This window comes from Eutrema salsugineum, unplaced genomic scaffold, assembly GCF_000478725.1.
Source record: "Eutrema salsugineum unplaced genomic scaffold, Eutsalg1_0 scaffold_5, whole genome shotgun sequence".
In the NCBI taxonomy this organism is placed as follows: Eukaryota; Viridiplantae; Streptophyta; class Magnoliopsida; order Brassicales; family Brassicaceae; genus Eutrema; species Eutrema salsugineum.
In genome coordinates, this window is record NW_006256612.1 from 14,311,403 (window position 1) to 14,332,686 (window position 21,284).

Consider the following 21,284-nt stretch of genomic DNA (forward strand, 5'->3'; position numbering starts at 1 on the left):
ACTGGTTTCCGTGTACGGAATTGTTCTCTATCTCTGACTCTTTTCCCGCATCTTTATTAATGACGTGTCACTACAAGTAGACAACAATTCAAACGATAAAAAAAGAAGAAGTTATTAGCATTATCTATTTTCTTGCTTCAGTCATAGTCACTTGCTGTTAACTTAACGCGAAAGTGAAAGCATCAGTTCGACGCCAACCTTCACTTTTTTATCTTTTGGTTAAAAGGTTAATGATTCAGTCAAATTCAAAATCACTCAATTATTCAAATCGATTACCAATTTATTATATATTTACTAGGGTAATTTACAAAATATATGACCATTTATATGAACTTTTGTAACTACGCATAAGCTAATTACTGTTTGGGTAATTACAAAACAATTACAAAAAGTTCGAGTAAAATTTGTATTGACGGTAAAAATAATAGCGTCATACAACGATGGTAAATGATTTTGATTGATACCGTGATACAGTTTTCGTTTTAGTTAGAATACCTACCATCTAACTAAAGTCTAGCTTATACTTTTTTGTTTATCAACTTTTGTCATCTAAAATTTGGGAAAACTGCTTTTTACTGGCTGGTTAACTCAATAGTCAACAATTGATTAAGATATTTTACGTATGAATAACTAAGTTTTAAGCCTAACAATGTAAATACATTATCCAAAGTATTTTACATCTTATATAATTGAGTTATTAAAAGAGATTCGTCGGCACAATAGGATTAATTCTAGCATGATAATTGCGATTGGATTTGTTTTAAAGACAAAAAAGCTAAGTTTTAAATCAACACACGAAATGGAGAGAGAGTATCAAACTTTTTAGTGATTTTTTATTGATTCATTTTATATGATATTTTAAGTTCCTATGAGTATATTAATTTGGTATATTATTATCATTTGTATCTTGCATTGTTACGATTGGTTGAGTTTTTAAAATTAGCTATTAAAAATATTTTTTTAATATGTGCGTTTTTAACACAAAAATCGTCTAAAAGTGAACATAAGGAGTAGAAGTTTGGTTTTAGAGATTTGTTCACTAGACTCTTTAATCGATTTAAAAATATAAACAATGGCTATAAACGTCCACGAATATAAATTCAAATAAGATCACATTTAAGGGAAAAAAAAGAAGAAGAAGAAGAAGCATCAGATGGCAAAAGATAAATAAAAGTATTTAAGCGTGCGAGGTATGTGTATCACACGCTTGAGCAGTTATTGGCGGTTAGAACGGTAAATAAAGAGATGGAGTTAACAAACTAATCACGCTAAATAAAAAAGGAAAACGAAGAATCAATTGTATTACGCGACGTCGTATCGTATAGATACATAACGGCCGTCTTAACGGCTCTTTTTAGTGTCGTCTTCTCTCTCTGTTTTTTTTTTCCTTTCCCATATTCTATAAAAGGGCCAATAATATCTCCAAACTCGTACATTTCACTGTCTTTTAACCCTCACTCCTCTCTTTCCTCTGTTCTACTTTTCTCGGGCCACAACAAACACTTTTCGGTCAGCTTCTGCTCCAATGGCGGTTCTTCCGACATGGCTTTTAGCTATGATGTGTCTACTCTTCTTCGTTGGAGCAATGGAGAACTCAACTCTCTCTAGGTCTTCATCTCTACATCTCTCTGGTTTCTTATGAAATGTTATAAATCTCTGTTTTTCTCGATACATAGTAGAAGATTTCTTTTGTTTATTTGTTTTACATTAGTCATTCGTTACCATTTTTCGTTCTCGAGCTACATTTTCCCCCCAGATTACAAAGAACAATTCCCAGGAAAGATATTAAAAATATTCATTTTACTGCTTTTAATTCTTTTTTAACCGACAAAATTAGCAGCAGGAGAAAATACCTTTTGTTTTTTTATCGCCTTTTCGATCTCTTACTACAATACAATACTCCCTCATTCTTTAAAATAAATGATCTGAACCGTTGAGATTTGTGTTGTGATCCAGATCCAACGATCTAGACCGTACATTCCGCTTTTTAGTTGCACACATGAGTCAACGCTAGTGTGTAGATACACTTGACTCTGTTTCCGTTAATTTACTGTTTTGGCCTCCGACAATGCGTACGCCCGTCGGAATTGTTCGACAGTGTTAGTTTCGTCATTTAATAATTATGTCGAAAATGCTCTCTCTCTCTCTAACGGTTTTTCCGGATTAGTGAATTTTATTGAGCAGTGTAGTTGCGTGCTTTCTCCAATGATTAAATTAAAAAAACATTGCTATATATTCGCAATCATTAATTTCCTCTAGATTCTCAATTTTAGTTTTCTAATTCTCTAATGATTTTCCAAAAAATAATTTTAGATCGGACGAAAACGAATGGAACAAACACGCAGTGACGAATCCAGATGAAGTAGCGGACGAAGTTATCGCCATGGCTGAAATGTAAGTATTATAATTTCATTTTTATTTAATTATTTTCTTAAAAATGATCATGTGAATGTATATAAGTAGTGGGGGAAAAAAAGTCATAGAAGTACAATACGATTGGGTATGGTCCTATAATTCCTAACTATGATTCATTTACAATTGTGTTGTGACTTTTGTTTCATTCTATTGTTGAATCAAGACCCCATCCTACAAAAGCTGTCACATTTATTTCTTCTCTAACCAACTTTATACATTTTTTTGTTAACTATATTATATCTCATTTACAAAATCCCCATGTTCACACTTCACACTATTTATATACTATGACAAATATAGTGTTTGCGATTAATTTATTCTTGCTACCAGTGTGATCTTCCCGTGAACATTTGCCATTAATTATTTCTGTCAGGATCATTTCTTTAAGTAAGATTTATATTAGTATTATTTTCCATCAAATAAGACATTTATTGTAACTTTTTCCCTCTTTTCCATTTCTTAGAATATTTTTATGAAAAAGTATACATATTTATATCACCTACTACATGTTTCATGCATTGATATTTTTAAAGGTAGTTCATTCTATTCTTTCTCAATATAGTATTTGAATATTATTTATAAGAATTCTCATTTCCTTTTTCAATGTTGTTGAACTAATACTTAGAACAGACAGTTTTCACCGCAAAACACCACATGCACTCATGCTTGGCAGATCCGTGTCCAACGCATTATTGCAAAAAAAAATATACGGTATTTATATATTCATATAAAAGAAAAGAAAACCTATATGTATATCATGTCCTCCCCAAAATTAATTATCTTTCACATCACCAACCATATATATACGGCTGAGTACACACTGCGGATTCGTTATATTTACTATCAAAATACGTACAATTAAAATTGCTTATTTCTTTGTACATTTTGAAAAGATATTGCTACGTTTTAAAATTATTTTGGACAGTTCCCATGTGGTCGTAACAGAATATTAACGCTTTATACGGTCAAAAAACAATAAGATCCCTAAACGGTATCTGTTAAAACGGACGGGCTTGATCGTTTTTATCCAACGGCGATTATTTGTTTGTCCGTATTTAGCGGTTATCTCTAACGTCCTTCGCATCAAGAATCTTAGCCAGAGAACCTAATCCCACCGACACACGTCTATGGAAAAAAGTCTAAAAATATACAAGTATTTATCATCAACCATGTGCACATGTTCTGATGTGATTTGAATTTTTTTTTTTTGGAATTATATTGTGTGAGAGATCCGGTTAATAAAAATAAAATGAAACCAATCTAAACCGGGCATGGTCCTACAGGAGTGTAAGAAACCATACCGAGAGGAGGAAGCTGGGTTACTTTACTTGCGGAACAGGCAACCCAATCGATGATTGTTGGCGATGCGATCGCAATTGGCACAAGAACCGCAAACGCCTAGCTGATTGCGGAATCGGATTCGGAAGAAACGCGATCGGCGGTCGCGACGGGCGTTTCTACGTAGTCACCGATCCAAGAGACGACAATCCGGTTAATCCTAGACCGGGGACATTACGTCACGCCGTGATCCAAAACCGACCACTATGGATCGTTTTCAAACGCGATATGGTGATTCAGTTAAAACAAGAGCTGATCGTTAACAGCTTCAAAACGATTGACGGACGCGGCGCAAACGTTCACATCGCAAACGGCGGTTGCATCACGATTCAGTATGTGACGAACGTGATTGTTCACGGATTGCATATTCATGACTGTAGACCTACCGGTAACGCTATGGTGAGAAGCTCAGAGACGCATTTTGGGTGGAGAACGATGGCCGATGGTGACGCGATTTCGATCTTTGGATCGAGTCATGTTTGGATTGATCACAATTCGTTGTCTCATTGCGCTGATGGGCTTGTGGATGCAGTTATGGGCTCTACGGCTATTACCATCTCCAACAACCACTTAACTCACCACAACGAGGTTCTTGCATCGTTACTTCTTACCCGAGTCTTTTTGTTGCGGAATTCGAATTCTGATGATGTGTTTTGATCTTTTTTTAACAGGTTATGTTGCTCGGACATAGTGATTCTTACATGAGGGATAAAGCTATGCAAGTTACCATTGCTTATAATCATTTTGGTGTCGGACTTATTCAAAGAATGCCGAGGTATATATATAACAAAAACAGAGTATATTTTGAATAAGGTATAAAGAACAGAGTATGCTCTGTTTCTATGATTTGTTTTCTGAACAAGTGCGGAACTTTTTTTTGCAGGTGTCGACACGGGTATTTCCATGTCGTGAACAACGATTACACTCACTGGGAAATGTACGCGATCGGTGGAAGCGCAAGCCCGACAATCAACAGTCAAGGAAACCGTTACGCCGCTCCGAAAAACCCCTTCGCTAAAGAGGTAATAACTCAATCAAAATCAGTGAAACCAAAGAGTGGTTTTGTGACATTATGATGTTGAATGTTTTTGATAGGTGACGAAGAGAGTGGACACACCGGCGAGTCATTGGAAAGGATGGAATTGGAGATCAGAAGGTGATTTGCTTCAGAACGGAGCTTACTTCACTTCTTCAGGAGCCGCCGCCTCCGGTAGCTACGCACGTGCTTCTAGCCTCGCCGCTAAATCCTCTTCATTGGTCGCAACCATTACTTCCGACGCCGGAGCTCTACCTTGTCGCAGAGGGCGTCAATGTTCCTCATAGTTGTTTTTAACCTCCTCCCCACCCCACCATTACCACCAAAATTCAAAACCAGCGTCCATTATATTCAGACAAAAGTGTATATTTTCACACATTTGTCATTTCAAAGCCAATTATCTTTTTTTTTTTTTTTTGGGTGTGTGTTTGAGTCGATTTTTCTCAACCTCGGGTTTGCTTGCTTTAACCGCAAGTTAAAACAAGAAAAGGGGAAAAAACCAACCTTTCATGTAAAAGAGAAACTCCCGAAGTGTTGTTGGTTCTGTCTGATCAACTCAGATTGTTCTTCCTCTGTCTCTGTCATCTACTCAGGAAAAACAAGAATATTATGTCTTGTTCTTTCTTTTTTTTTTTTCGTATTTCTTAAGGTTTATAATTTTTTTTCTTCTTTTTTGTTAAAGGGTTTTTTAAGGTTTATAATTTAATATAGAGTCTAAATGATTTGTGAATCTATCTACTTTTCTTTGTATTTTCTTTTTTGGTTGGCTTGATTTGTTAGCTTTATTTTCCCATGTGGTTGTAACCTGTCATCATTGTACTTTTTAGCTATTGAAGCAAGCAACCAATAGTTATTGGGGGATTATAAACCCTTTGCATCAACGTTATTTTCATTTTTAAACATCATAAAAGTTTAATTGCGACAAATTATAGAGACCGTGATAACCTGTTAATGAATCTACATAAATCTTAAGCTTACTCTGGATTTTGGTAAAAAAAATATAATATTAACTATATTACTTATTAGGTTTTCCCCCTATTTTAAAGGTTTGTTCCTTGATATATACTTTTCCTCTTAAAAGCATATCTTTTTGTTGGGAAGAAAAATTAACATATCTAGTTTGATTTGGCTTTTTGCATTGGAAAGTTGATTGTTAACATGAAAAGCAAGAGAAGCCTAAAACACGCTAAATCGACTCCATGTGCTCACACATGACAAAAAAAGCTCAAAAACCACAAGGAAAATGAAATGTTCAGACAGATGGTGATAACCTTTTTATTTTCACCATCATTAAGGTTTTATTGAGAATAATTATGTTTACCTACAACTTAACAGACAATTTAGAGCATAGATTATCTACAACTTAAAAGTCCATGGAATATGCCTTTAAAAATGCTTTATTTTGTACAAATTTCTCGTCATGTACAAATCGAACATATATAAATATTGATTTAGTATCACTTAATATTAAACAATTGTACAGCGTTAGATAACACATCTGTAGCATTTACAAAAAAAAAAAAAACATTTCAGTGATTAGCTTTACAGCTTGACCCAACCAAATCAATTAAGATAAATCTCTTTAATTTATTCTTCCTTCCAACACAAATCTCAATCATCTCTAAGGAGACCATACATCGTATATGCTAATTCCCCATCCTCAAATTAGTCCTTCCCAAGGGTTGTTGTCTCAATGAATAATTGTAGGAGTTAAATCTTGATAGAATTAAAAAAACTACGAAAAAAAAATTCAGAATTTTCTGATTTCTAGGATTAAACAAAAGGGTTCGCAAATAAAAGCGCTAATGCTACGACCAGGCCATAAATTGTTAAAGCTTCCATAAAAGCCAATATTATGCTACACAAAAGCTGCGACAGAGCCTCTACGTAGTCCAGAGGTTTTCCAAAAGAGTGTTGATTCGGTTTCCATTTAGTTCAATATCATCAGTTCAGGTTTTAAGGTTTTCTGCTTTAAAAAAATACATAATAACTACAAGAATTGGATTCACGGTTTAGAGATATCATTGGTCCGGTCCGTCCGGTCCATCCGGTTATCCGGATCATAAAATTCCAAAGTTTTTGAAAATACTATTTAATTTATTAAACATACATAAATATATATTAAGTATTTAAATATGTATATGTGATGATTAATTGCCGCCTAGGATCTTGTTCTTGATGATATCGGTAGCATTTTTGGCTGTGCCCAAAACTCCAGATACGGATCCTTTAGCTTTTTCAGTAATAGTATCTGTCGTCTCAGTTACTTTTTCCGTCACATCTTTTGTCATCTTAGTCACCTATTTAACCAAATCAATGAAATATAAATGTCATAATCATCAAATAATAAATATATTTATGTAAATGAAGACAATCAAATCTTAAAATGTGAGTTAATTAATTACGCGGCCAGCCGTAGTGGAAGCGACATCTTGGATATACTCGGTGGTTTCCTTCACTTGCTTCGCTCCTTCCTTCACTGCCTCTGCTGCTTCTTTCACTTTTTGGCATTGCTCTGCCTCTTCTTTCCCCTGTTGGCATATATTCAACACATTCCACAATCAAACTCAACCCTACGTCTATATATAGTTTATAGCAAAGTTCGTTAGGGTTTTGATTGGCAGCTTTGCAGAGGTGCCAAATCATGACAAAGTTATGTGAAATAGAATGAAAAGTTCGGTGAACATTATACAAACACTAAATCAGTTGATAATATTCTTGATGGAGTGACAAATTTTCGTAGATTTTTGTTGCTAATCTTACTAAATAAAAATCGCGATTTACGCAATATCCTATATAATTGTGATACGATACGAGTTACCATCAAACCATATGTTAATAGTAGATATCAGCATATTTTATATAGTGGACTGTATTTTTTAACACTTTTAATAATAATAAAATATTCAATATACAGTTTCCATTTTATTCGTTAGATACTCGAAGCTAGCTAGAAACGACTAGACTCTACCAAAACCAAATGAACAATAAATATGATAAATAATCTTGTTAATTAAGAGCACAAGTCCACTGAATGTTACTTGTAATGGCCTTGGTGACGCTGAAACGAATGCCCTGCAGAGTGGAAAGCTCCTTGCCGTTTTTCCACTAGAGATCAGAGCTTCGGCCAATTTTGAAGAAAGCATTAACGAATGCATCGTAACTTTTGTATGAGATTATAGAAACGTTCGAGAGAATAAATAAATAAATCCCTCGCAAATAAGATCTTACTGATTTTAATCCTAAGAGACGCAAACTCTATCGAAAAGCTTTATTTATATTTATGATCACCCCTTCCATCGCGGTCTCAATTCCGATCGTCCGGTTATGAGCAGTTATAGGATTCTTTGTGGTTTGTCTTTAAAATTAGACACAAACCCCAATTGTTCGGCCATAGACTTGATCTTCGTTTTTTTCCCCTATGGCTGTCAACCATATATTAGGAAAATTAATTATGATTTATACATGGTTTGATTTGACTACAAGTATCATTCACACTTTAAAAAACGAAAACATGTTAACCGAATTAAAATGTGGTTCAAATAATCTCGCTTGCTGTAGTGCCTGAAAACACTAGCCAGTCACAGCATACACAAAAATAAAAATGAAACCAACATTTAAAATTGGACCAATCAGTTGTCAATCGCATAGTTGTATCATCAGACAGCCTTTACTAAAGAAAACATGTTATAAATTTTGTTCACATCCAAATTTATGACTTTCAACCGTCACCAACCTTACATTTTGCTATATAAACCCTAAGAAACGCATTGTAAAACCTCAACGATAAATAGAATATATAAAATATATATAGAGAGAGAGAAGAGAGAGAGAGAGATGTCGAGAGTTTTGTCAGTCGTCGTTTGTGTCTTGCTCGCCATGTTATTCGTTCATGCACGTGCTCGTCAAGTGCCGAGTGGTCAGTTTGATGAGGGCAAGACGACGACAGGTGACGATGCAACAACAACAACCCTCGTGCATGCAAACGCAGCTGGTAAATTACCACCAAAAAATATCGGTGACAAAAAATGCATCGGAGCAGTAGGAGGAGTCGGTGGATTCGCCGGAGTTGGTGGCTACGCTGGCGTGGGAGGTATCGGTAAATACGGTGGCATAGGCGGTGCAGCTGGAATCGGTGGCTTTCATGGTCTAGGCGGTGTAGGAGGCGGTCTAGGTGGTGTTGGAGGTCTTGGTGGAGCTGGAGGTGGAATTGGTGGTGGTATTGGTAAAGCAGGTGGTATTGGTGGTATTGGCGGTCTAGGCGGAACCGGAGGTGGTTTAGGCGGTCTAGGCGGAATTGGTGGTGGTGGTATCGGTAAAGCAGGTGGTATTGGTGGTGTTGGCGGTATCGGCGGTGGACACGGCGTGGTCGGTGGCCTTGGCGGCGGGATCGTTCCACATCCTTGATGACGATATGAAGCTTTGGTGGAGAGAGTTTTTGTTTGTTAGGGTTTAATTAAGGAATAATTAATTAGTTCGGATGTCTTTGTTGGTCTTTTTCATTGGGTGATCATTAGTGTGACTGATGACATATTTTCTCGTTTGCTTCAAATTCGGCCTTCGTGTTATGTAATGTGTGACTCTCTATATATGTTTAATCGTTTATCATTAGTTACGGTTCATTTTGGTTAACTATGATGTTCTTTCTTTTCCTGATTGTGCATGTTCAAAATCAAGTTTAAAGAAATGATTTATTAAGGCTTATAACGATATTTGTACAATGGATTTTGCTTGAACTTACGCTGACGTTTATAAACTCTACTCATGCAATATAAAATTCTAAAATTTTAAAATGTAAACAGTAATCAGTAACTACGTAAATTTAAAAAACATCGTTTAGTAGAATAAGACAAAAAAAAATTAGAAAACATTACTCATATAAAAAAGGGACATAAAAAATGGATATAGTATCAACGCTTTTGTTTTTGTTTTTGTAAGAAGATGTAGTACAAACTTTCCGCATCGAGATTTTTTATATGTTACACTATACTAAAAATTCGGACTGAACGGAAATCAAATATCCAAATTCAAATAAAAGAAATTATTTCAAACGAATCAATCCAACCCGTGTTTAACATCGAAAGTTGAATAGAAGCTAATAGATAAACTGATAATAAATTGCATAATTAGCTGATCTACGTGCATATGATTCGTGTGAAATGTCGTGATCCATACTTAAAATATAGTATATTCTAAGATGATATCTTAAGTTTTCACGAACATAACGATCAACGTTTGAGAATTTGAAATTGTAGTATAGTATGATTAACGATCCTATTTACTAAGAGTTCTATTTTTATTGTTTGGAATTTTTTTTTGCAAAAGAATTCGCAGGGCTGATCCAATTATTCTTTAAAGCATGGTTCATCATAGGAAATTCTTATGCGAATTTGTTATGTTTTAATGAACATTTTGTTTTGACAACTTTTTAAACATTTAATAAACATATAATAAATGTGGGGAAGTCAGCAAGAATCCATAATGTATAAGCAAGCAATATTAAATGACGTAATAATTGCGTTGGGATGAGAGTGACAAAAATTAAAGAAGATACGATTTGCATGTCAAACACTTGTTGTGCCATTTCATGCATTGTCGTCTCTTATTATAGTCTCTTTCACTGGGGCAAACTTAAATTTACATCGCTAGCAATTAATTACGATGTCTTTCTTCTGTATTTGTATTTATGTTTATATGTCACTCTAATATAGTATATTTTTTAATAACGACTCTCTATTATATTTTATTATTAAAATTTCATTTCACAGATGGTCTTACTCTTAAGTCTCAACAATTCCAGACATCACATTAGTTGAAATTTAAATATCTCTCACTCGTTCAAAAATTCCAAATTAGACTAATCTTAATCTTCATATATAAATTAAATATATGTAGGAGCTGAGCTAGGTTTAAAGCCCAATAAGATCCAACGGGCCTATACATATCTTCGAAAGCAAAACAAGTAGGCCTGAAAATTTCTCAATAGCCGAAATGTGAAGAGCGGGAAGCTAAGAAGTAAGAGCCATTCTCAATTTCTCACACTAACAAAAATTGAAATCAAAATTCGAGAGTGAGAGTGAGAGTGAGAGGGAGAGGGAAAGAGATGGAGAACAATGCGATGAGGATACTCGGAGAGATAAAATCTTCCGATGTAAGGTTCTTCTTTGTTTCCAGCTTTGATTGCTTTTCTAGGTTTCTTTAATTTTTCCAGCCAAAATCATCTGATTGTTTAGTACCATTTGTTCTGGAGAATTTTTATCGCTTCCGGTTGTGAATTCGACGAATCCTCTCCGTTTGCCCATCTTTCTTCTCCATTTTTAGATTAACAAAAATCCGATTTCTTATTTTTTTTTTCTCCTTAGTTATCCGTCCGATTAAGTTCTCTTCATTATATGGCCTGGATTGAGTTTCCGCAGCTTAATACTGTTATCAGCCTAATCATGTTTTTTCTCATGTGTATATGTATGTTTGTTCCTTTCGAGGATGTATGAAGGAGTAGAACATTAGGAGTTGCAGCTATTAAGAATGGTTTTAGCTGAGACTTGCTATGCGTTCTATAGAATTGATTCGGATTTACTCGAAGGAGTTGCAAATTATTAGCTCATAGGTCTAACGAGCTTCACTTTCTTCCATATTTGTACAACAGCTCATCGAGAACCGGGTTCAACTACTCACACGGCTATGTCAGTTAGATACAGAAGAGAATTCTGATGTGCCCTCTTTTGTGGAGAGCTTAACAGTATCCATACATACTTTTATGTTCTCTTCTGTTTCCTCATTTATGCTAAGTTGCAATAGCTGTCAAACTATGTTTAAAATCGAAACCTAGATATGTAGTCTCTCTCTATGCTTGTGATCGTTGGTTTCAAGGAAAATATCGTTTATAATAGAGAATTCAGGATTGCTGTGAACACTTAAGAGATGAATTTATCTGTCACATGCATTGCTGCTATACTACGATGCTTCAATTGTATTAAGATGATTAGAAAATCCCCTAAGTGGTCCGTTCTGGCATGTTTCAAGTATTCCTTGATAGCAGTATAGACACTCTGGGAAGACTTCACATGTCTTGACGTTTCCCAGTGTTTGTTGAACAAGGCAATTCTCCCTGTGGCTTCGAAATACCTAGCTTTGGAACGGCCTGACTGCTCTCAATACTTTCTTGCTTTTGGTTCTAAGGTACATTATTTTCAGTTTTGATGTGTATTTGCTGAACCTCAGCTCGGGAGTGTTGCTGTGTTAACTTTTCTTACTCCGCTTGTTGTAGGTAAGCCAATGGTGTGCAAAACATTTACACATGTCTGTAATGTCGATGGAGGAGTCTCAAGAGGAAGAGCATTCAAACATTTTCTTTCAGGTTGTTGATGTTTGACGTTTCTGTAAATACAAATCTGTCAGAGCTAATGAGTACTGGCCAACTGAGTTTTAAAAAATAAATGTTATGCAGCTTCTTTTGAATTATCTTCGCTTTTCTGCTCAAGCTTTACTGCTAATGGGAAAATATGTTTCCATGAGTGATGAGGCCTCCGCTGTAACAGTTCATAAGTTTGTTTCAGAGCAGCTGAATTTGACAAAGGAAGTGATATTGAATGCCCAAGGTATCTTCGGGAATCATCTTAGTCTTTCACCAGTAGCTACTCATACCGTATGATGATACTGGTTGTTTAACATATGTTTTATTGAAATTACATATTACTACTGTAGATTGAGATTAGTGTTTTTGCATCTGTTAATTTCTTCACCTTTCTTTTGAGACAGAAAGTTGAATCCTTTTCCTCGGAGATTTTTAAGGCTGCGCAAGTGGTGATTGACTCTTTTATTCGTCTGTGCAAAGAGTTCTCTCCAACAGTGAATCAGTGCATAAATGAAATTAAGACTAATGGAAATGTAGGAATAGCGAAGATGGAGGAAGGCAATACTGTGTGTAATTTGGTAAGCATAATTACGCTGGGAGTTAATTCTCTGAGTGAATTGGGTATGCTTGCTGCAAGAGATGGTGGCAATCTTGTTACCATTCTTAATACATCATGGAAGGGTGTGATTACGTTGCTTCAGATAGACAAGCAGATATTAGTATCTAAGATAGATGTTGGAGAAATCATTTTAAAGCTAATATCACTGATCAAGGAGTCTCTGAGATTTGCTGCTGAGGCCTGGTCTTGCTCGGCGAAGGAAAACATATCTGCAACAGAAGCCAGAAGGGTCTTTCTTCCTGTGAAATTTTATCTTATCAACGCTGTTAAAGTTGTGGCGCTGTTTCCAAGCCAGGCATCTATGATGTTTAAGGAAATAGCACTCTGCATTTTGATGATATCTGCTTTCAAAGTTTCACTGAGCGAACAAACCCATGGCAAATCCGCGAGTGAAGTAATGACTGATCTTCTAGAGAAAACAACTGTAGATCTTCTAAGTGCACTATTGAACGCAGGTGAAGCAACGCAAGAATTCAGGCGCAAACTACTTGATTCGTTGTTCGTTGATGAACAATGTTTCTCAAACCAAATTTGTAAGAATCAGAGCGATGACTCTCAGGAAAAACCATCATTGGTGGATATTTTGTCTTTATCTGTTGAATCTGCGACAAGTACCAGAGGTTTGCTCCTGGCCCGAGTTGTACAGTTCCAGTCTGTCATGAGGTACTCTTCTGAGCTTGAAGCAGATGCAAAGTTTGCAATTGCCACAAAGCTGCAATGGCTTCTCGACGTATTAATAGATAGAGAGGTTTATTCTTCAGTCCTTTCCTCTCAGCTTCCGATGGCAGATGGTTCTGGGAAGACAATAATCTGGGAATCGATGTTTTCAGCTCTGATTCTATCTCTCAAAACCCTTATGATTATTCTGTCTTCATCTCCTGCCTGGGAAGAGGTTGAAACATTCTTACTCCAGAATCTCTTGCATCCGCATTTCTTATGCTGGCAGATAATTATGGAACTCTGGTGCTTCTGGGTGCGTCATGCCACTGAGGATTTGGTGGCTGATATGATTAACAAACTTTGCACGTTCATGATGGCAATGTCATCATCAGAAGCGCCGCTTTGTCCTGATTCCGTTCTCAGAAGAACTACAAAGTCCATCTGCTTTCTTCTTACTCACAGCCCCAAATCTTTAACAGCTCGAGTTTACAAATACATTTCTACTGGGAGCAGATCTGAATCTGCACCAGATGCATATCTAGCCTTGCTGTTAGACGGGTTTCCGCTGAATTTTCTTCCAGACAGAATAAAGAATGACGCGTATAAACAGATCACTGCAGATTTCTTCCACTTCATTGAGGACTTTAATGAGAAACCATCGAATTCCTTGAGATACACTGTGCTTGGAGCTCCAGTTTTTGCACTCTCTGCTTGCCTTCGGATACTGTAAGTAGCTACGAAATCTACTCTCTTCACTTCCCTAGAGATCTTATTGCACGAGATAACAAAATCAGATACTAGTAGTTGATATGATGTGATACTAGTAGTTGATCCTCAAAATTAAGTGTAATGGATATTGACTTTTGTTGCTGTTTTTTTGTAGAAAGATGAGCATATCAGAGATTGACTCCAAAACTCTAAACTTTGTCGTCGCTCTCATTCAAAAGTACAGATACTTCAAAGATGAAGCGACAAGGGATCGTTACAGTGAGATTCTCAGCGAAACACTATCAATCATCTCAAGAAGCGAGCAGCTATACACTTGCCAAGAGATGAATAGTGTCCTACGAGAGCTTCAAAGGCTTTTCATTTTAGAAACTAATAATCATCATCTCCATAAATCGAAGCCGAACCTAGCTCTCTTCTTATCAGGACTTAGCAAATACGAGATGTCTGAAGCCGAAACCTGTCCAAAGAGCCAGGCGGTCTGGGAACTCTACCATTTGCTCCTCAGAAAACGCCACTGGGCTTTGGTACACCACGCGGTTACTGCGTTTGGGTATTTCTGTGCACGTACGAGCTGCAATCAGCTATGGAGATTCGTACCTGAAGATGCGGCTCTGGCCTTCGATATAGCTTCCGGAAAAGAAGCAAAAACAGAGCGGTTCATGTCGGAATTAAAGATTTTCTTGGAGAGAGAACAAGCGCTTCTCTCAGTTACACCTTCGCAAGAGGAACTCGAGTTACTTTCGAAAGAAGGCACGGAGGTTAAGGCAACAGTGCAGAAGCTTGTAGAAGTAAGAAACCAGCAGAGATCAGTAGAAGTAGATAAACGACCGAACAAGCGAAGGAAACTTCCAGAAGGAATCAGCAGGGGAGTGGAGTTATTGCAGAACGGAATGAAGAGGATCAACGAGGGTCTAAGGGAATTGAGATCAGATGAAACTGAGAATGAAGAGTTTCAAAAGAGTTTATTGAATCAGTTCTCGTGTCTTGAAGATTTGGTGTCTCATTTGGTAAGCCTCGCTACTTCGGACTAAGATGTTTTCTTACTAATCAAGTAATAATAATAGTCTATTAGGGTTTATTCAGTGCTGTGCCTAGCTTTCGAGGGGCTTAAGGCAAGAATTGAAAATGTGCCACATTTTTAAAACTTTTTAAAAAATACTGCTAATGGATTGTGTTATTGATAAAGAAGGAAAGTTTGATAGAAAGTTATTATGTAAAAAAGACAAGAATTCTGGAAATTTGAATTAGTAGCGGATTACCTCTTAATATCAAAATAGAAAAAGAGACTGTGCACAAAGAAAGGACAAAGAAAAACAGATTTGATGATTAAAGAAAAAAAAAAGAGAAGAAACTAACTATCAAAGAATAATTAAATATCAAATGCCAACAAACGAGTTTGTTCATGTATTTACTATTTAGACAAGTTTCACACCCTCCGTTAAGAATCGGATCTAACCTTAATAAATGCTTCTTTAGTGATTTGCTTATTCGTTTGGTAATTATTCAAATGGGAGCATCAAAGGTGTTAGTATAGGAAATTATGGAGCATTAGATATACATATATGAATAATATATACGAACAGAAAATGTCGAGCCATTCTCGATTACTATAAAATTCAAATTCAATAGCAATCTTATTACTTTAAACATACAAAGAAAACAAAAATTATTTTCAATGAAAAATCCACTAAAATTTCATATTGCTTTTTTGATCATTTTTTTTCTTTCATTTGGTTCAAGTCATGGTTCACTTCCACCGTTTTGGCCCTATACAATCGTCAAGATGACGAATTGTCTTGACGGTCCATCTTTTACCGTTCATTGCAAATCCAAAGATGATGATTTGGGGGTTCATAATGTGTCTTTCAAAACAGATTACCACTTCAAATTTAAAACAAATATCTGGAAATCAACATTGTTCTTCTGCAGCTTTAAATGGAAAAATCAGTTCAAATGGTTTGATATATTTGATGCTGTGAGAGATCAAGATCTATGCTATCAATGTAATTGGACTATAAAAGCTGATGGTGCATGCAGACTTGGTAAAAAAGGTGCATGTTTCCCATGGAAGTAATTTGATATAATCGTAATGATGATATATAGATGATCAAATGGAATATATAATAAAGTTTTTTTATGACATAGAATTCCCTTTCTAATCTTATATTTTTTAAGATTCAATTCATCGTCTCGGATTATATAAGGATTTTTAAGATTTTACTTATTTTAGTTAATTCAATTCGACACAGGAAACATTTTTTTTTTTAATGGATCCATAGAAAGCATAAATGTAGAGATTTCTAATTTCTCTAATTCTCAATTTGTATCTTTTCATTATGTTCCAAGCTATTGTAACTGCCCTCCATCAGCACAATTTCCTTCTAGTCACATTCTCCTCTTAGCTCAGTTTAGGTTCAACACTCCTTAGAGTCTTGATAGACATGGTCTCTTTGATGGGAGAACGAAGGAAGAGAAGTTAAAAAAACGTGTATCCAGAAGAAGAATATGATGAATCTTTTACAGCAATTGCTGCAAAAAGAAACTCCAACTTTAGGCGGTTCGTGACCAAAACTGATCTGTGATAAGATGAACAAAACAAGTATATAGTTCGGTCAGCTAGTTTAGGCAAACAATGAAATCTGAACAGGTTTAGATTAATAGTCTAGGGTTTATTTTCCAATTTGAATATACTTTTAAAACATTATGTATGGATGATATTTTTTTTTTAAAAAAATGTTTCTTTTCCAATGTTTCAATGATATATGAGGATTTTGCAGATGTTGCTGATATTTGACAAGATGATTTTTGAGAATTAACATGAATCTTATATAGTGAGAGTAACTGAAGAACAATTAACATAGTTACAAAGTCGTTTCTAGCATTAAATAATAACAATCTAATTCAAACAAACATTCAGTACCATTGTAATTTAAAATTTTGTTTGATACATTTTTAGTGCAACTTGTTTTTAGTATTATCATCATATTAACCTTATTTTGATTACTATTTCCTTTGTTTCAGTTTATAAATTGTTTAAATAGTTTCAACACAAGTAAAAAAACATATATAAATTTTTATTATTTATGTTCTTCTTTATGTTCTTTCCTTTCACACTTTTTTTTCTCTCCTACTAGTTTTATTGATGAAATATTATATTTGAGCTGTTACCAACAAAAAAAATTAAAAAACACTTTAAGACTTTCGAGTGCCTATATTTTTGGTAGACACGAAGATAATCAAGACCGGATTATTTATTGTGCTCCTGGGTGTCCAAAATGACTAAAGGATCTTCCTTCCACACAACATCATCATAAGAAAACGCTTTGGCCAAACAAGAAACCAACTGCTCATGAATCACTTCTTCTGAAGGAAGCACCGTATCTGTCTCTTTCCTCAAAGATGTAACTTCTTTATCAGCGATTCCACAAGGCACAATGTGCTCAAAGTACTTCAGATCAGGATCTATGTTTAAGGCCAAACCATGACAAGTGATTCCAGAAGATATCCGAACCCCAATAGCTCCGATCTTTCTATCCCCGACCCAAACCCCAGTCTCACCTTTGTGTCCTGCACGAGCTTTCACGCCATAAATTGAAGCAAACTCGATCATTGACCGCTCCAATGTCTCTACATAGTTCCTAGCACCAATACCGATGCTGCGTAAGGAAATGATGGGATATAAGATAGCTTGGTGAGGGCCATGGAAAGTGATATCTCCTCCTCTTTGCGTATAATGAAGCTCAGCTCCGATTCTTGTGAGTTCAGCTTCAGGGATCAGTAGATTGTGATCGGTTCTACGTTTTCCTAGCGTGTAAGTTGGTGGATGCTGAAGCGAGAGGACGGTATCCGGGATTAGATTAGCTTTTCTCTCGGAAACTAACCTGTCTTGAAGTTTAAGGGATTTCAAATAGTTGACAGTGCCTAACTTCCAAACCTCCAAGGTTCTTGGGGATCTCATTTCCTGCACATAATCCATAAATTAATCACTTTCAGCTCTAAATATTTAAGGTTAAAAAGGAGTATTACTAGAGCCAAACACACAGAAATTGTTCTTCCTCATGTTCGTCAACACAAACTTAATATTAGTGATGGGATCTAAACGCTTGACTAAAACCGCAATAACAAAAAATGAATAATTTTTTTTTTGGTACCATGTCTGTGAGGCAATGCATCGAACAGGTAACGTGCATAAACAAAAGACAGTACAAAAGCCGTTTCCAAACAGAAACAAAAAAATCCATCAGAACTTATAAAGGGGAATGTATCGTACAAGCGTAAGTAATAGCTCAAGTCAGAGATTTTTAAAGCGTTAGATGATCGATACCGTTTTGAAGAGTTTGACCTCAGAGACAATTGCTCCTCTCCCGATTAGGACTTTGCGTTTCTGGTTTATTAAGCTTCGAAATTAAACGACTTTGCAATTGTACCCTTTAAGTTTTCGAACCTCACAAAATTACGCCATACCACTTTGTTTTAACTTCAACATAAAAACCCAAAAATTCAAACCACTAAAAATTTATGAAAAGGGGAATTTTCCGTGGATGATGATGACTTTTCTTGTCCGTTCACATCAGAATCCAGAATAATATGCATACAAGGGACAAATTGTACACTTTCAAATCTTAGGGGTCAAATTCGAAAGACCAAGCTACACAATTTATATCATAGTAGCTGAGACCAACCCAAAAAAAAACAAAGGTTCAGTTTTCCAATAGTTTGAGCTTATCTAGACACCTGTTCATCTCTCGAATCTCTTCTTCAGACAAGCTTTTGGTGGATATCTGTTTAAATTTCTCCGTCTCGCACTTCAAGGCTGTGTCTTTACACGCTCTGATGCAACCGCTGTTATCGAGCAAGTTGAAGACCACCGGACAGTTCCCGATGCTTTTGACCAAAGTGATTGCCGACCAAACTTGTCTGTGTTCCTCTCTTGATGATCTTACAATGCATAGCTTCGTGACAGGGTTCACATGTTTTACCTGGAAAGATCCAAGAGAAGATCCGAGACCGCACTCGCCGAAATTTACGAGGATACTGTCTTTGATTGCTTTGGAGAGGTTGAATTGTGTAAGAATAATCGGAGTTCCTTCTCCGAGAAGATCCTTGTCCGGATCCAGAAAAACCTCCATCAACATGTACCTGTTCTTAAATCCCACCATCTTCGTCGAATTCGAATCTCGTCTAGTAGACAAACACAAGCGGCGGATGAAAAATAATTTTGGAGTACTTAAGAGGTTTTTTTTTTTAAATTAAAGAAGAAGAACATAATCACGTGGAGTCACGTGACTTGCGAATAAAATGGGCCTTAAGCCTGGCAAAGGCCCAGTTCATCGAAAGAAGAACAACAAATTACAAATACTACTGTTGTTGCATTTCTTCATTCATCGGAATCCCTAGAACACTGGTTAGCAAAATCAAATCGGATCCAGTGATCAGAGTCAATCCGATCGAGAGATTGAGGAAAGATGACGGAGGCGATGATAAGGAAGAAGCCAGGAATGGCGAGTGTGAAAGATATGCCGCTGCTTCAGGATGGTCCGCCACCGGGTGGGTTCCCGCCGGTCCGATATGCTCGCCGGATATCCAATACGGGTCCTAGCGCCATGGCCATTTTCCTTGCTGTTTCCGGTGCTTTTGCTTGGGGCATGTACCAGGTCGGCCAGGGAAATAAAATCCGCAGGTAAGAATGACAAGTGATTATGTTGTGAAATAAAATCATGTTGATTTTTTGAAACTTGAGAATAAAATCCATAATCAAAAAGAAAATCTTGTACATGATTTTTTGAAACTTGAAGAAGTATATTCCCTAATTAGAGAATCTGGTGAATTTTAGCTTGGTGTTAAGAATTTCTCCGAGATCAAAGTTGAATAGATGTTCTCTTGATTTTTTGAAGCTCGTCATTTTCTCTTGGAATTGGTCGTCTTTTTTTTGTGGCCTTCGATTTAACTGTTTCAGTTAACTGGATAGGGCTTAACCTTTGTAAAATATTGGCTTATTAAGGGGTTAAATGGGGTTTTCCGATATTACCATTCTGCCTGCTGATTTGATGGCTTGTTGAGTTACTGTTTTGTCTTCTAAGGCATTTCAGCTGAGCCTTAATCAGCATGAATTTAGACTTACAGGATCGTTTAAAGAATAGAAAGTTCTTCAAGAATCTGTAAACCCCATACGCCACTGTTGCAAAGATGTGAATCTTTATGAAAGAAACACTCATATAGTTGCAAGCTATGATATTATTTATCGGGATTTTGGTTCTCAACTTCTCATTAGTTAGATTGTAGAAGTTGTATACTTCTGTCATCTGGCTTTGATCACTATCTTCTTATGCATTTGCAATGGTTTTATACTAAGCAAGAAAAACTCGGTTTCATATATGTTGCCGTAGACTTCCTTAACTTCTCTCATTAGAAAATTTCAATTTTTCTGGGGATGCTAAAAAAGTACCAAGTACAAGGTATCAAGATTTAAAGTTCTAATTACGATTGATGTGGTCTGTAGGGCGTTGAAGGAAGAGAAATATGCTGCTCGTAGAGCTATACTTCCCATTCTCCAAGCAGAAGAAGATGAAAGGTAAACGAGATCCTCAAAGAAGTCTTTGTTCCTGTAATCTTCAGACAGTAGTAATCTTGTTACAACTCCCCACTTTTGGTGTGTTAATAGGTTTGTGTCCGAGTGGAAAAAGTATTTGGATTACGAGGCTGATGTGATGAAGGATGTTCCGGGATGGAAAGTTGGTGAGAATGTGTACAACTCTGGTCGTTGGATGCCACCGGCGACTGGAGAACTCCGTCCTGACGTCTGGTGATTTCTTGGTTTCTCTCATATGCATATGATGATGATGATGAATGATTTAATGTTTGGCCAAGGATTAACGTGTTCTGTTTTTATCTTTTTCATTTTGAGTAATAAAGGAGAATGATTCGACATACAGTGATTCTTGTATTGGTATTAATCTGTGTGTGTTTTGTGTAAGTGTTTCAATGGTAACATGAGTCAAAAACAGCTTCATCAGCAAACATGCAAGAATGGTTTAGCTTCCTTCGGTTTGTTATTTAAAATTCGATTGAGTAAAGTACCGAACTTGGTTCATGATGTGGGTCTCCAAATCTAGCTCGAGCTGAATCCGTACCGG

General features: G+C 36.1%; 8 protein-coding genes across 9 annotated transcripts; 5 read left to right on the plus strand and 3 right to left on the minus strand.

The window, feature by feature from the left end:
• Positions 1-1,450: 1,450 nt before the first annotated feature.
• LOC112084080 (probable pectate lyase 1) lies at positions 1,451-5,643 on the plus strand. The gene is made up of 6 exons (XM_024152717.1): positions 1,451-1,608; positions 2,314-2,394; positions 3,699-4,341; positions 4,425-4,528; positions 4,637-4,775; positions 4,849-5,643. The coding sequence occupies exons 1-6, from the start codon at positions 1,526-1,528 to the stop codon at positions 5,074-5,076; spliced, it is 1,278 nt and encodes a 425-aa protein (XP_024008485.1). The 5' UTR covers positions 1,451-1,525; the 3' UTR covers positions 5,077-5,643.
• A 1,296-nt stretch (positions 5,644-6,939) lies between these two features.
• On the minus strand, positions 6,940-7,935 carry LOC18994397. Its single transcript, XM_006418039.1, has 3 exons — positions 7,831-7,935; positions 7,195-7,320; positions 6,940-7,089 (listed from the first exon to the last, which is right to left on the minus strand). The coding sequence occupies exons 1-3, from the start codon at positions 7,933-7,935 to the stop codon at positions 6,940-6,942; spliced, it is 381 nt and encodes a 126-aa protein (XP_006418102.1).
• Positions 7,936-8,551: 616 nt separating this feature from the next.
• LOC112084108 (glycine-rich cell wall structural protein) lies at positions 8,552-9,438 on the plus strand. The gene has a single exon (XM_024153009.1). The coding sequence runs from the start codon at positions 8,627-8,629 to the stop codon at positions 9,194-9,196; it is 570 nt and encodes a 189-aa protein (XP_024008777.1). The 5' UTR covers positions 8,552-8,626; the 3' UTR covers positions 9,197-9,438.
• Positions 9,439-10,811: 1,373 nt separating this feature from the next.
• On the plus strand, positions 10,812-15,330 carry LOC18994398. Of its 2 annotated transcripts, XM_024151956.1 has the most exons (7): positions 10,812-10,940; positions 11,436-11,528; positions 11,834-11,968; positions 12,057-12,146; positions 12,237-12,387; positions 12,552-14,148; positions 14,306-15,330. In XM_024151956.1, exons 1-7 carry the CDS (start codon positions 10,893-10,895, stop codon positions 15,180-15,182), a joined length of 2,991 nt encoding a protein of 996 aa, XP_024007724.1. In that variant the 5' UTR covers positions 10,812-10,892; the 3' UTR covers positions 15,183-15,330. The 2 variants fall into 2 exon arrangements, with proteins under 2 accessions (XP_024007724.1, XP_024007723.1); XM_024151955.1 differs by lacking the exons at positions 10,812-10,940; positions 11,436-11,528; positions 11,834-11,968; positions 12,057-12,146 and having other exon boundaries at positions 12,266-12,387; positions 12,548-14,148.
• Positions 15,331-15,810: 480 nt separating this feature from the next.
• LOC18994399 (S-protein homolog 5) lies at positions 15,811-16,255 on the plus strand. Its single transcript, XM_006418041.2, has one exon. It carries the CDS (start codon positions 15,827-15,829, stop codon positions 16,223-16,225), a length of 399 nt encoding a protein of 132 aa, XP_006418104.2. The 5' UTR covers positions 15,811-15,826; the 3' UTR covers positions 16,226-16,255.
• Positions 16,256-17,245: 990 nt separating this feature from the next.
• On the minus strand, positions 17,246-18,600 carry LOC18994400 (octanoyltransferase). Its single transcript, XM_006418042.2, has 2 exons — positions 18,476-18,600; positions 17,246-18,112 (listed from the first exon to the last, which is right to left on the minus strand). The coding sequence occupies exon 2, from the start codon at positions 18,107-18,109 to the stop codon at positions 17,399-17,401; it is 711 nt and encodes a 236-aa protein (XP_006418105.1). The 5' UTR covers positions 18,110-18,112; positions 18,476-18,600; the 3' UTR covers positions 17,246-17,398.
• Positions 18,601-18,693: 93 nt separating this feature from the next.
• On the minus strand, positions 18,694-19,365 carry LOC18994401 (probable ribonuclease P/MRP protein subunit POP5). The gene has a single exon (XM_006418043.2). The coding sequence runs from the start codon at positions 19,308-19,310 to the stop codon at positions 18,852-18,854; it is 459 nt and encodes a 152-aa protein (XP_006418106.1). The 5' UTR covers positions 19,311-19,365; the 3' UTR covers positions 18,694-18,851.
• A 106-nt stretch (positions 19,366-19,471) lies between these two features.
• Positions 19,472-21,190, plus strand: LOC18994402 (NADH dehydrogenase [ubiquinone] 1 alpha subcomplex subunit 13-B). Its single transcript, XM_006418044.2, has 3 exons — positions 19,472-19,831; positions 20,651-20,722; positions 20,813-21,190. Exons 1-3 carry the CDS (start codon positions 19,617-19,619, stop codon positions 20,955-20,957), a joined length of 432 nt encoding a protein of 143 aa, XP_006418107.1. The 5' UTR covers positions 19,472-19,616; the 3' UTR covers positions 20,958-21,190.
• The last annotated feature ends 94 nt before the right edge of the window (positions 21,191-21,284 follow it).